The 15,000-nt window shown below is 46.3% G+C and overlaps 3 protein-coding genes across 3 annotated transcripts in view; 1 reads left to right on the plus strand and 2 right to left on the minus strand.

The window, feature by feature from the left end:
* The window catches only part of LOC117423559 (phosphoribosyl pyrophosphate synthase-associated protein 1), a gene marked incomplete in the record, with an annotated part of 12,911 nt that extends 5,947 nt beyond the window's left edge, over positions 1-6,964 (minus strand). Inside the window, 6 exon segments of the mRNA XM_058989667.1 lie at positions 962-1,078; positions 1,788-1,960; positions 3,338-3,404; positions 3,503-3,555; positions 5,965-6,076; positions 6,341-6,964. Of these exon segments, the coding sequence (XP_058845650.1) occupies positions 962-1,078; positions 1,788-1,960; positions 3,338-3,404; positions 3,503-3,555; positions 5,965-6,047 (493 nt within the window).
* Positions 6,965-7,539: 575 nt separating this feature from the next.
* Positions 7,540-11,861, minus strand: si:dkey-45d16.4 (trichohyalin). Its single transcript, XM_034038192.3, has 4 exons — positions 11,430-11,861; positions 9,973-10,237; positions 9,653-9,864; positions 7,540-8,772 (listed from the first exon to the last, which is right to left on the minus strand). Exons 1-4 carry the CDS (start codon positions 11,443-11,445, stop codon positions 8,447-8,449), a joined length of 819 nt encoding a protein of 272 aa, XP_033894083.2. The 5' UTR covers positions 11,446-11,861; the 3' UTR covers positions 7,540-8,446.
* Positions 11,862-11,884: 23 nt separating this feature from the next.
* The window catches only part of cygb2 (cytoglobin 2), a 5,392-nt gene continuing 2,276 nt past the window's right edge, over positions 11,885-15,000 (plus strand). The window contains exon 1 of the mRNA XM_034038588.3: positions 11,885-12,539. Coding sequence (XP_033894479.1) covers positions 12,397-12,539 — 143 coding nt within the window. The 5' untranslated portion in view covers positions 11,885-12,396. The remainder of the gene's footprint in view (positions 12,540-15,000) is intronic.

The raw sequence follows: 15,000 nt of genomic DNA on the forward strand, positions 1-15,000 counted from the left end.
CATATAAAAGATATATATATATTTATATTTAACCCTTTGCAGTCCATTGTCGGACTGGGTCCGACATTGCAATTATTCCTCACAGGTCCTTTGTCGGACTGGGTCCGACATCATTATAGCAACGCAATAAACGGGTGTTTAGTCGATTTTTCTCCGGAAAAAGCCGAGAAAACCATTCAATTGCCGAGTGGGAGCGACAGGAGCCGAGACAAGTCGGGGTTGGCTGAGTGCGTCAGCGCACTGAGACTATCATGGACATTTGCAGAGCTTTTTTCAGATGTTATAATAATAAAATAATGACTTGGATCGCATTATTGAGGAGTTTGGTGATAAAACGAGTGATCCGGAGATGATCGATCGGTATGTACGACTATTATTATTATTATTATTATTATTTATTTCTTACATAGCTGAACGCTATCGCAAACGAAAGGGTGGGGCGGGGCTGGAGATGCCTAGTGAGTGCTTTGTTGATATGCAGGGCCATTTAAACCCGTTTGACTGTGAAAAAAAATACTTTTAAACAGCGCGTATAAAATTAACTGCGCGTGTGAAAATTAATTAGACCTGGCGTGCCTGACGCGCAGTTAATAAATGGACTGCAAAGGGTTAAAAAAAAAAAAAAAGTATGTTTGTAACACACAAATCCCCCGCCATGGTTGTAATTACAAAATGAAACAGCATGACCTGCATCCACTGTACTGACCGACAGGTTCCTCCACAAATCCCTAGATTCTGATACCCTCAATAACTTGTGCTAATGAATGTCCTGACCAAGTTTCATCACAGCTGGGTAAGCAGTTCTCTGGATAGGTGTAAAAATCTAAGAGGGACGTATTTACACCTCCACTACAGCCACAGCATTCAGGGAGGAGGGAGGAGGGCGGAGGGAGACCCACGGTCTTTGCCTGACCACTACACTGTACTCATTACTAGCCGGCAGGGGCTTTCATCGCACTTGCCTCCTCCTGAATGTACTGCAGCAGGAACGGCGATGCTCTCAGGTTGTCCACAGGGAAACTGAAGAAGCCCTGGATCTCCTTCTGATGGAGGTCCATTGTGATGATGTGTGTTAAACCTAAACCAACATAAAAGACAGCCTCCGTCAGGCAGCAGGCAGGGCAAGCCTAGGGGTTAAAGCAGAGAGGCCCGTCTTGGGCACCTGTGTACTGTGTGACCTTGTGATTGAGGCTGCACTCATGAACGAACAGCATGCTGCACAAATCCTTCAGAGCGCTTGCAGGCACACCAAAGCTTTACGACTCCAACAGGGATGGAAATAAGACTCCCACTACACAGCAGTTTGATCCATTCCTGGTTTTACTATGAGTTTAATAAGACACACCTGAGCTTGTTACCTATACACTGTGTCTATTCAGGCTACCCACTCCTCAGCCTGAGGGAGAAGGGGGGGTTTCAGTTGGATCATCTGTAAATCATTTTTTAAATAATCAAACACGTTACTATGCCAGTAACATAGTTATTTCCTTGGTGGTGGCTTTGTTTCAAGTGTCAGGTTCACAAACTCAGGCAAAAAGCTGAGCAACTGTGATCCAAAGTCATGTGAAAAAACTGGTAACACCACCTTTGCAAAGATTTTATTGGTTAGAAAGATGTGTGGACAACGTGTACATGTGCACACCTCAACTTACAAACCTGCCAATGGTTTGTAACTGGACAAAATGACACATATCTGTATTGTAATGTTATGATTCTGGCTCAATAACAGCATTTTATTTCACTTATTGCACTGGAGCGGAGCTCAGACTCAAACTCCCATGTCTTACCTGCTTTGGCTAACATTGACGCCAGCAGTTTGCACACAATGGATCCCCGTTTCCTCATCTTGCACTGCTTACTGTAGGGAAAGTAGGGGATGACTCCGATAATGTTCTTTGCACAGGAAGTCTTGAGAGCATATGCCATGACCAACAGCTCCATTATAGCCGTGTTAACATCCCTGGAGACACAAACAGACAAACACGGTCAACTGTGGAGACTTCAAATCAGGGTCCTCTATCAATGGAACTACTATGAATCTAAACACACAAAAAAAAGAAAATGCATCTCAACACTGATCAACAAAACTGTACCGCTAGCTTAAAATGTACTGCAGTGAACTGCCCCTGATAAAGGTAACTGGTTTGAATCTACTTTTTAAAAAGGTTTCAGTGCAGCAGTAGTGGTTACAGCATGCGCAGCAGCAGGTATTAAAACAGGAATTACATTTTCTACAATATAAAGCATTTAGTGGCTCTGTTCAGTTTGCCAAACGTTGGAATTCACCTCACCCCTAATTAGTATATACAAGTAGAATAGTTCTTGTCAATACTTCCAGCATGCAAACCAACACACATTCCTCAGAAATGTGTTTTCATTACACAGTAAAGTTACTCATCATAGTACACACCGCATGTCCTCAAAATAATAAGTCTGAAACTCTTCAAGACGAACCACCAACACGTGTTGCAGGGAGCAGCTCAAATCACGGGTGCATTGTCAGTATTTAAAATGAACTTGAAAACAAACAGCCTGAAATAGCAGCTTTGAAATGCGCACAGATGCTGCACCCATCACGCAGTGGACTGTGTTAATCCACCCTTCTGTCACTTCCAAGACATGAACCCCAAACTCCTCCTTAACACTGTCATTCTGTGTGACCAGGGCTATTGAGGCCACAGCTACCCGCTGAAGACGGCAAGATACTGAAGTCTCTGTTGTAGGGCCAAGCATTTGAGAAGAGAGACCTGGAAGCCAGTCCCTCCACCATCTCACTCACTCAGCAGGTAGCGTTCTGCATTCAGCAGCAGTGTAGAGTAGTGGTCAGGGCTCTGGACTCTTGACTGGAGGGTCGTGGGTTCAATCCCCGGTGGGGGACACTGCTGCTGTACCCTTGAGCAAGGTACTTTACCTAGATTGCTCCAGTAAAAACCCAACTGTATGAATGGGTAATTGTATCTAAAAAAATAATGTGATAGCTTGTAACAATTGTAAGTCGCCCTGGATAAGGGCGTCTGCTAAGAAATAAATAATAATAATAATAATAATAATAATTCAGTTATATTTTGAAGACGGTTACTCAGGAAGCATGTTGCATGCACAGGGTTCAACGAGTCAATACAATGTTTGCATGCAAGCCAGTTTTCAGAATACTGCTTTTACATGACACTGTCTTACAGACTGTCGCTAGCAAAGTGCAAAACACCTGGACCAAGTCGCTTGAGGAGCAGGGTTTGGAACCACTGAAGCCCAGTGCTGTTCAGAGGTGGAGATGGATCCTGAGCCAAACCAACAACATTAGCAAGGCATTTTGCATCCTCTCACTCCGCCTGCTTACCTGGGAATCGTCTGTATGATGAAGATGTCCTGTCCACGCACAGACTCGTTGATTTCCACTCGGGTTTCTAAAAAAAATAAAAAACAGAATATTAATATATGTCATATTTATGCATGTACGTATTTCAATGTGTGATGACAGTCGTTGACGGGACAGTACGCTTACCCCGGTTGGGTTCCTGATAGACCACTGCCTTCCCCAGCTCAACACCAAGACGTCTACAAAGAAAAACAGCAGGTCACAAACGGGTTTAAAGCAAGGGTTGTAAGGGTGGTGTCTGTGTACATGTATTCCCTGTGTCTGCATTCACAAAGAGCACACACAGTGGTTGGAAGGGAGTTCCAAAGTGGTTTGTGCCAGCCAGCACAGCGCCTGGATTTGTTTGTAAACACGTACACCTTGGTCCCTTTTGTACAGTTCCGATTCACACAGATGTCTGTTGAAACTAGGTCAGCTTGTCAGGGTCCAGTACAGGACCTAGTGTACTGTACAACCAATAAGCCTTTTAGTTCAGCCTAAACATAGAAACACTGTATAAACAGCGAGAGCGTGGCAGCAGAGCTATTGGGTGTCAGCACAGACAGCTCGAGGACACTCCTTGGAATAGCATCGCAGGTCTATGGAAATGGGGCATGCTTGTAATCCGCTGTGCTCTTCAGGAGCTGCAGAAATGGTATGCTGGATGTCATTCTGTTGCAGCTGGCACTGTTGGCAAACTTTCACCCTTACGGTGAAACCATCTCATAATATTTATCGATTTCAGTTTAAGAGATTTGCTGCTCAAACTCAAACGAGCAGAGCAGAACACTTCTTATATAGGCCTACATTATCCCTGAATTAATGGAGAGCAGACAAAAAAAATCAAGCTACTACCAGTGGCACTTGCAGAAATGCTTTAAGGAAGGCAATTCACAGACACATACAGTACAATCACCCAGGCTTCCACAGTCAAAACACATGTGTAATTCACAGACACATACAGTACAATCACCCAGGCTTCCACAGTCAAAACACATGTGTAATTCACAGACACATACAGTACAATCACCCAGGCTTCCACAGTCAAAACACATGTGTAATTCACAGACACATACAGTACAATCACCCAGGCTTCCACAGTCAAAACACATGTGTAATTCACAGACACATACAGTACAATCACCCAGGCTTCCACAGTCAAAACACATGTGTAATTCACAGACAAAACACGGGTTAAAGAAAAAAAAAATCTAAATAAAACAAACAACGTCATTTGAGGTTTTACTCCTGTGACTGCTGTGTCTGCAAACAATAAAACACTGATGGGACTGATCTCACTGTACAAACAAGGATGGGCAGGACTTTAGACTGAAATGACACAGATTGGTTTGTCACAGATTGGTTTTGCAGCGATGCCTGTTTTGTTTTTTTGGTTTATTTACCAGGCTCCTCTGTTGAGCAACAGTGGGAAAGGTTCTAGTCGGACAGCTCTCTGAAATGCGACCACAGAACCACCCAGCCATTAAACCCGTGACTATGTATCCTTGTGCAAACAGCCGTAGCAAACACACACTGTGCTACATGTTCACAGCGCTTTCTCCAGTCTTTAATGAACTGCTTCAGCAGTGCTGAACTGGGAGCTAGTCCCCTCAGCAGTGCTGAACTGGGAGCTAGTCCCTTCAACAGTGCTGAACTGGGAGCTAGTCCCTTCAACAGTGCTGTGGAGCTGAACTGGGAGCTAGTCCCTGAAGCAGAGCTGAACTGGGAGCTAGTCCCTGAAGCAGAGCTGAACTGGGAGCTAGTCCCTTCAGCAGTGCTGAACTGGGAGCTAGTCCCTTCAGCAGTGCTGAACTGGGAGCTAGTCCCTTCAGCAGTGCTGTGGAGCTGAACTGGGAGCTAGACCCTGCAGCAGAGCTGAACTGGGAGCTAGTCCCTGAAGCAGAGCTGAACTGGGAGCTAGTCCCTTCAGCAGTGCTGAACTGGGAGCTAGTCCCTGCTTCACCGAGGTTGGCTACAGATCCCAATTACAATTAGCGACACCTGCATCTAAGAGTATGTCCCCACTCCCCAACCATGCGACCAATCCATAACTCCCAAAACCACTCACATTATTATCATTATTATCATTATCATTATCATTATCATTATTATTATTATTATTACTATATATTTATTAGCAGACACACTTATCCAAGGCGACTTAGAGACTAGGGTGTGTGTACTATACATCAGCTGCAGAGTCACTTACAACAACGTCTCACCCAAAGAGGTTAAGTGATGCTCAGGGTCACACAGTGAGCCGGGATTTGAACCGGGGACCTCCTTGTTACAAGCCCTTTTCTTTAACCACCGCACCATAGTCTCCAAATTTCTCTCTCGTTATACATTTTAAAATGTCAACCCCGATGTGGTTTCTCAATTGGCCTGAGCTACAGTACTAAACGACAGGAGTGGGTTTACACTACACCGCTAATAAGAAAGCTTTATCCACCCTTTATTATCGAGGAGTGCAGCGACATAATATCGGACAGCAGGTAAAAAAAATATCACTTAACACATACAGACTTCTGTGCTATTATCTAATAAAGTGTGAATGCACATCATGTCACAGTCACATAAATAATAATGATTAGAATAATAATACTCACTCGGTTATCTTCTTGCTGAGTTCTGTGCATGCTGCAGTCGAGTTGGCCGAAAAGACCCGATATCCACTTTTGCCCACATTCATTCTCGAGTTTTCATAAGAACCTCTCTGAGCTCGGGAATGAAACAAAACAGACTTATAAGGGACTAACAGCCGCCTCTTGGACATTTTCTTAAACAGCAAAACAAAGCAGATGACTGGACTTCTTTAGATAAAATACACTTCTATAAATACAACTAACACAACTGTACTTCGATAAACACCTAATAAATGCAGTCTGTACTCCCTGCCCACAAGATTGCAAACTAATTTCAGGACAAGCAAGGCTATAATAAACAAAGCACAAACACTACATTCATTTAGCAGTATAAACTTACTGTCTGCAGCGGCCGAGGGATAGCTCGTCTTAGAAAAGGCGTTGCTATTATTTGTTAAAGCTATTAAACTACAACGCCCTTTTACAAATAAACAAGAACACTGTTTCTTCGCAATAATAATAATAATAATAATAATAATAATAATAATAATAATAATAATAATATTTCAGCCAAGGTTATAATTAGGCAATTCAAACTAAAAACGAAAAGTTTAAATAATTATGTATACAAAATGTTAATTGTCTATAGAAAATAAAAACAGCATACTGAAATGCGTAATGAAGATTTATTTTGTACACAGCTATCGGTAATAATGACACGAAGTTTACAGACAGGTAGCTGTGCTTTGGACGTGACTATCCACCATCAATGTATTTTTGTTTACATGAACCCTAAGCGCTTCAACTAAATGCAATGATATTTCACTGATTTAACAAACGGCAAAATAGTCGCTCAGTTCAGAAGTGCCAAAACCCGGAATAGTTTGGAGTAAAACGAAAATATATAAACACAAACTGTAAACTATGGAGTCCACAGACACTGCGCAAGTACAGCCTCTCTGCCTCGCTTTCTCGGGCTCAGCGAGGTTTTTGTTGCAATGCGGTCACCGTCCCTCAGAAGCACCCATTGGCTGCCCAATAGGAGTTCCGAATTGGGTAACTCGGAGGCGGGCTGATTCGGTGCTCAGCCAATGGTAAACCGCTCCACAAAGTGCAAGGGTCGGTATTTCCGCCGTGTCTGTTTTTTTTTTTGCAGACGAAGGCCCAAAGTCCTAGTACAGACTTTTATGAATCTTACATCTTTGGTAATATTGTTACTACTACATAATTACTATTTGTAATACATCGCTGGTAATAAGGTACAACCGAATCATCTTCATGGTCCAACTGACAAAAGGAAACTGGCCCTAATATTTAAAATAAAAAGAGGCGGGTGCACGGGCAGGAATGCTGGCCAGCTAGTGCAGTCTTGTCCTCAAATGCGCTCTCAGTCCCGAGGTGTATTCACTGCAGGATTAACATGTACACTGATAAATATAATTGAGTACTTCGGGGTCTGGATGGAGGGTTACAGTAACTGAGTGAATTGCGCAATCTGGAACAGAGTTGGATCAAAGAGCAAGCGTGGAAGGGAAAGCGTCCACTCCACACCCTGATCTGTATGGTGCGCCTGGAGAATTGCAAGAAGGGGGGCAGTGCTCATATACACATGTAATCCCTTCAGAATACCAACATGTATATTCAATAAAAAAAAGTACACTGCTGACATGTATAAAATGTATATTTCACTTCCATATTTCACGTTGTACATGTGTTTTCAAATACAGTGGCAAAGTACAATACATCAAGGTGGTCTACTATATTAAACATATTGAAAAAACTAAAATTGCAATGTCATATTATCAGCATGCAGTATATTTACTGCATTTTTTTAATGAAACATACAAGTGTGGAGTAGTGGTTAGGGCTCTGGACTCTTGACCGTAGGGTCGTGGGTTCAATCCCCGGTTGGGGACACTGCTGCTGTACCCTTGAGCAAGGTACTTTACCTAGATTGCTCCAGTAAAAACCCAACTGTATAAATGGGCAATTGTATGTAAAAAATAATGTGTTAAAAAATAATGTAATTGTATGTAAAAATAATGTGATATCTTGTAACAATTGTAAGTCGCCCTGGATAAGGGTGTCTGCTAAGAAATAAATAATAATAATAATGTTTAAAATCAAGCCACTGTTAATTTTTCACATAAAAATCCTTTTGCTTTTTAGCCCACCAGAAAAATAATTTTGGTAATCTGGCTTCTTCCACTGAGGGCTGCAGGTTACCAAACCCAGTTTAGCCACTGTCTTACCATGTGTCTCGTGAACGAGGCTGGCTCTGATTTGTGTGCTTTCCCTGAGGAACAGCTTGAACTTCCAACTGCTAACTAACCTATTTCACTTTCATTTCAGTGCAGGCTGAGTCACCTCTCTGGCTTCCCACCCTTTTAGAGAAAGCCTAGTGACTAGAGCTCAGGCCTGGGTGCAAGGTAAGGTGATCTAAGCTCCTGGATCGGGAGAGGGACTCCAATGGGAAGCATTGTTATCTCTCCCGTAGCCCGGGCGCTCAGTACTTCAGCACCCTGTCCTTGAGCAGGTCCAGTATGACCTGCCTCTCCTGACTCTCCAGCTGGAACCTCCTCTCCCGCTCCCTGCGTTCCACCTCCAGCCTCTCCCGCTCCAGCGTGATCTTCCCCCTCTGGATCTCCAGCTCCTCCCTGCGCAGGGCCATCTCCTCCTCACGCAGACGCTGCTCCGCCTCAGAGCGCTTCTCCAGGAAGGTCAGGATCTCCGAGTAGGTCTGGCAGCAGCACTGGCACGCGCGTTTCGCCGTCGGAGCCGGGATCTCGGGAAGCTCCTGCTCCTGCTCCTCCACCTCAGGGGCGGCTGGACCTGACGAGACACACACACAGGGGTCAGAAACCAGCTCACACACACAGGGGTCAGAAACCAGCTCACACACACACACAGGGGTCAGAAACCAGTTTACACACAGTGTGCTGTACGGAGCTGCTCTGTACCTGCGTGCACCGGCCCCAGCGTGCTGTACGGAGCTGCTCTGTACCTGTGTGCTCCGGCCCCAGCGTGCTGTACGGAGCTGCTCTGTACCTGTGTGTGCTCCGGCCCCAGCGTGCTGTACGGAGCTGCTCTGTACCTGTGTGCTCCGGCCCCAGCGTGCTGTACGGAGCTGCTCTGTACCTGCGTACTCCGGCCCCAGCGTGCTGTACGGAGCTGCTCTGTACCTGCGCGCTCCGGCCCCAGCGTGCTGTACGGAGCTGCTCTGTACCTGCATGCTCCGGTCCCAGCGTGCTGTACGGAGCTGCTCTGTACCTGTGTGTGCTCCGGCCCCAGCGTGCTGTACGGAGCTGCTCTGTACCTGTGTGCTCCGGCCCCAGCGTGCTGTACGGAGCTGCTCTGTACCTGCGTACTCCGGCCCCAGCATGCTGTACGGAGCTGCTCTGTACCTGCGCGCTCCGGCCCCAGCGTGCTGTACGGAGCTGCTCTGTACCTGCATGCTCCGGTCCCAGCGTGCTGTACGGAGCTGCTCTGTACCTGCGTACTCCGGCCCCAGCGTGCTGTACGGAGCTGCTCTGTACCTGCGCGCTCCGGCCCCAGCGTGCTGTACGGAGCTGCTCTGTACCTGTGTGCTCTGGCCCCAGCGTGCTGTACAGAGCTGCTCTGTACCTGCGCGCTCCGGTCCCAGCGTGCTGTACGGAGCTGCTCTGTACCTGCGCGCTCCGGCCCCAGCGTGCTGTACGGAGCTGCTCTGTACCTGTGTGCTCCGGCCCCAGCCCTGGCAGTGGCTGCTCTGGCTTCTCGCTCTCCTGGTGAGCCAGCTCCTCCAGCGCTCTCTTCCTCAGCTCAGCCGGCGTCTCGTCCTGGTACTTCCCCTCCACCAAGCCCAGCAGCCCCCTCTCCGCCTCCAGCTCAAGCACTTCATGAAGGAGATCCTCCTTCTGGGCGTACAGCTGCTCCGTCCCGAACCTGCCGTGAGACAGAGGAGCAGGCTCGATTGAAACACTGAAAGTAAATCAGCATCTGAACAGCGGGCAGTGCGCTGTTGTTTGTGAGACAGGCTGGGCTCCCTCTCACCTCCGCAGGCTGGGGAAGTCCTGCTTCTTGTAGTAGTCGAGGAGCAGCGCGGTTCTCTCACGGCACCGGCGTGCGTCCACCTCGAAGCTCTCATCCTGCAGCGCCGCGGTGATCAGTTCGCCCACCTTGGCCCAGACGTGGCCCGGCTCCTTGGAGGAAAAGGGGTTCTGAGCGATCACCCCCCGAAGCAGCATGATGTCGTGGCGGGCCGAGAAACGCACCTGCCTCTTCCGCGGGGTGGAGGAGGGGCCTGCGAGGGGGAAGCCTACAGAGGGGGAGAGGGCACGACCGTGGGGCTGAGACAACCAGGGACCAGTCCAGCCAGGACAATCACAAGTGAAGAGACGTCCGCTGGCCTCACCTGGCTAGGAGTGGACACTACTGTCCTAATTAACATGGACAAGTAAAAGTAAAAAATCATGCATGGCTCTACCCTTATGAAAGTTTTATACCGTATTTCAAGAATAGCGAATTGTAGAAAAGCATAGTGAAGCATGGTAAAGCATAAGCAAGGTTGCCATTGTAAAGCCCAGGGAGGTATGGTAAAGCATGCTAAAGAAAAACATTGTAAACAATGTTAAACTGCACATTTACCATGGTCAGCTTTTAAAAGGCTACATAGGATTTCCAAGTAACTTCACAAACCTTGAAACATAAAACACCAAAGACAAAAACAAAAGCAGTTGATAAGCTGTGAACTACAGGAGGTATCATTATTATATTTTTAAATGATCTGTGGCGGGTGTCTGCTGCTCAGAAAGCAGCTGCGTTGGCATCACTGAAGACAGAGCGCATCTAATTTCTCCACAAAGGCAAAGAACGATCCTCCCCCAACAAGCCCCGACTCTCCGCCAGAACAGGGAGGTCGAGTACAGAAGCAGCTGTTCATTTTGAGGATTGGAGGAAAACAAAACACGATGGGCCAGTTTAGTGATTGTTTAAAATTAGCGTGTTATTCAAACAGCGTAATTGACATATTAAATAACCCTACATAAACAGGCATGTTCCCCTTGTATTTAGAATGGAACACGTCAGATGCCTCCCGCACTGTATTCTTCTCTGCTGAATAGCTGTACACGTAGCGACCCTCTGCACCAGCATGTAACAGACGGTTCGATACAAAAAGCAGTTATGTATAATAAGAAGAAATATATACATCTTGTGAAACTGGTGCCCCAAAATTAACGAATAGAAGAGCATAAACAGGTTTATTTATTTATGAATTTTTGGTTAATATTTTTGCAACCATGCATTTTTTTTTTTTTATTAGGCAGTCCCTCCCGGTTTAAAACGCGATTTACTGCTCAATTTGACCATGAGTAGGCCTACGCAGACTGAAAACGCAACGGTGTGAAAAAAACCCTCAGTTTAAATCGAAATGAGATAATAATGTATTAAAATATGACCTTCACACTGATATACCCTACGCGGTCTAATTGTGTAAAAAGACAGCTTACCATTATTGTTTTGCATCAGAGCTACACGTTCCTTGCTTTTTATACACGGTCAGCTGATACGCAGGAACTGCTGAGGTCACAGTTACACGTCTTCTCACCAGTACAGGTTCCATGGTGACGTGTAACTCAACTTCTCGGAAAATCTGGCAAACTGGAAAGTCGAAAATTTAGAGGAGTTCCGCAAATCAGCCACACGGGGGCAGAAGGAGACCGTTAAATGTACCTAGCGCTCTAAACAGAAACTAAAGCACATTTGTAACTAGAGTACGGTAACGTATAACAATGCTGTAAGATGTACCGCCCGTAACTAAATGACAGCAAAAAGCAATTTACAGACAGGAGATTTGTGTGAGGAGGTGGGGAGCTGTCTCTTCTGAGCTGCTCTAAGATAGACAGATACAGGGCACACGGCTGCTGTATTGCTCTAAGACAGACAGATACAGGGCATGCTGGTGAGGCGGGGGTATTGCTCTAAGATAGACAGATACAGGGCATGCTGGTGAGGCTGGGGTATTACTGCTGATTGTCTCCCTCTCTGTCTCTCTCCCCCGGGCATCACATCATCCCAGCCCTCCTGAGACATTAATACAAGAGAGAAAGTGAGCGCATACATCCCTGCTTGTGAGAGGGGGTGGGCTGTCCTTCACACTCCAGCGAGAGTCAGAGGCACGCACACACAGGGCTGGGGAAGTTAAGAGGGAGGCAGGGAAAAGGATTGCTGTTGACAGAGAGAGAGAGAGAGAGAGAGAGAGGGAGAGAGAGAGAGAGAGGGAGAGAGAGAGAGAGGGAGAGAGAGAGAGAGAGAGAGAGAGAGAGGGAGAGAGAGAGAGAGGGAGAGAGTTAGGAGTCATCTAGTTGTAAGTGCAGGAGAACAGATCAAAACAAAAAAAGAAAAGACAAGAGCAAAGATCCCGGGAGCACTTGATTTCTTTTCGTCGGGCCTCTTTCTTGGGGAGAGGGCTTCTGGATGGAGAAGGTCCCGGGAGAAGGGGAAATGGAGAGACGAGAAAGAGTGGATCAGCTCACAGAGGCAGAGAGAGTGATGATCCAGCACACCTGGAGCAAGGTGTACCATCAGCGTGAGGATGTGGGAGTCTCCATACTCATCAGGTACTGGGAATGTCATTTACCATGTCATTCAAAACACCTGCTATATACTGAGATAGAGAGACACAGTACATAGATGCACACATGCATGCATACATACAGGACATTCATTCATACAGTAACCTGAACAGGAGCATGTTTTAAATACATTCATTACAAAGTATACAGTTTGACATCTTTGAAATTATTTTTCTCTCTCTGCGAGATGCATTGGTGACATCACTCATCCGGCTCAGTGCCATGTGAAAGAGGGTCCCAAGCTGACAGATTACATGGATACTGGGGGTTTTGCTGTGGGATACAGTGTTTTCCCATGGTGTCTGGCTTGTCCATTCTGTCTGGCTAGGAGTCTCTGCTTCCAGATACAGTGAGCATTTGCTAGGTTCTCTGTGATGTCTTATAGAGCATGTTACATGCTTGGAAAGTGTATCATTTTCAGTATGCTCTAGATATACACCTCGTCCTAAAACTGTTTTACGACTGGACTTTGGACTCTGTACATGTGCAGCAACCCAACACACACCATTTAAACTGCACAATCTTACATTGTATTTGAGAAACTGTTCCTTCTCTCCCTGTGAATTTCTAAGGTTGTATGGAAAGGCATTTTTGTCTTTTTGTTTAAGTTTGTAAACTCGAACTATGTACTTCACCAGGGACAGAGTTTGCACTGGCGCCCTCATTCATACGTGATGAAAGACAGGCAGCTGCTGTATCCCAGAGCAGCCCTGGACTATCAGGGGTTAAGAAGAGCCCAGAACTCACAGGGATTCACATTGAAATGCTGCCAATGGAAGAGTTGATTTCTTTATAACTAATCCCAAGCTTGGATTGGATTTCCACAGTCCCAGCGCTGCTGTGTTAATGTGAAGAGGCTGGAGGGGTGTTACTGCTTGGAGGGGGCACAGCAAACCCTTGACCCTCGGATCTCTTAGTTCCCTTATAAAAGCAGTTACTAATCCTCTTCCCATGATTATGCTACGCATGTGCGCTGCTATTCCACGGTTAGCCGTGGTTTTAACAATGCTTTCCTTTGTTCCCTGTGATTTCACATCCTTGCACTTTACTATACTTTACTAAGAGTTGTTGCAATGTTTGAGTGTGCAAGGTCCTTTAGCCGCTACTACAGTGCTCCTCGTTAACACAGAGTTGTACAGAAGCTACGTTTTGCTGTGTCAGGACTAACTGAATGCCTTCATTCACTCAGCCCGCTACACTGAGCCCTCAGCCCGCTACACTGAGCCCTCAGCCCGCTACACTGAGCCCTCAGCCCGCTACACTGAGCCCTCAGCCCGCTACACTCAGCCCTCAGCCCGCTACACTGAGCCCTCAGCCCGCTACACTGAGCCCTCAGCCCGCTACACTCAGCCCTCAGCCTGCTACACTCAGCCCTGGATCAGTTGAACAGCCCTTTCGGTTTTGCATTAGCCTAGAACAAGCTCTTGCACTTCAGTATAACAGGATAGATAGCCGCCTGCAGCGTGGGTATGTTTTCTCAATTCGGATTTGATTTGGTTTTGTGCAGAGTGACAGTGCTGATTTCATGGCTTGCCTTTCTGATTCGTTGTCCCCGATTGCCATGTATAGATTAGTAGGTATGCCAGGATACTGGATGCTAATGGAGGAAGCACATGTTGGGATTTCACTGTGCATCATTGGAACTGTTCTCATAGAAAACCCAGGTCCAGTTGCACATTCATTTTCCAGTTTGCCATGTTCTGTGGATTCAGCTTTACCATTGACCGTGTTTTCCAGTGCTTTATCATCTCATGCACTGTCATGTGTTTTCCTCAGTGGAAAGAGCCCCATGTCAGTGTGACTCTTCCAGCTTCTCCAGCCCGCTGCTCTCTTTATTCCTCTCCCTAGGAGGTCAGTCACAATGAGAAGTATTTGTTTTAAAAACGCTCAGCAGGGATCTGCTTGAGAACCACGAGCAGGGGAAAGCAGAGGAGCTGAGCTTTGAGCAGGCGCCAGTGCAAACTCTGCCCCTGGTGAAGCACATAGTTCTGTGGCAGGAGATACTAACAATTACCAGATGCCTTGTGGACAAGAGTCAAAACTGCAGAGTCTCTCCTTGGACTTAAAACAGGCACACTGCAGAGCCTGGCAGAGGTTATTAAAGGAGATTCAAATCCACGTCTTACATGTTATTAGCACTCAACATGATCACCGGGGCCCCTTTTTCCTTTTTCCTTTTTCCTTTGCTAAAGATCTTTTAGTTGTTTTTTCCTTGCTTGTTTTTAGTTTTTTTTTTTCAATATTAATGATGACATGCAGATTTCTTTATAATTCATCTCCATAATTAAAATGTTAAATGCTCGCCTCCTGGTCCCTGATCACTTCCTGTGCTGTAGGGCAGTGTTCCTAAGTCCCAGGAAGCAGTGCTGTGGGGTACACTGGCTGGTGACGGCAGGGGGGCTCAGGGCACCTCCTGTCATACAGTAACAATGCTGTTCTTGTTCAG

The sequence above is a fragment of the Acipenser ruthenus genome, chromosome 17, assembly GCF_902713425.1.
Source record: "Acipenser ruthenus chromosome 17, fAciRut3.2 maternal haplotype, whole genome shotgun sequence".
Lineage (NCBI taxonomy): Eukaryota > Metazoa > Chordata > Actinopteri > Acipenseriformes > Acipenseridae > Acipenser > Acipenser ruthenus.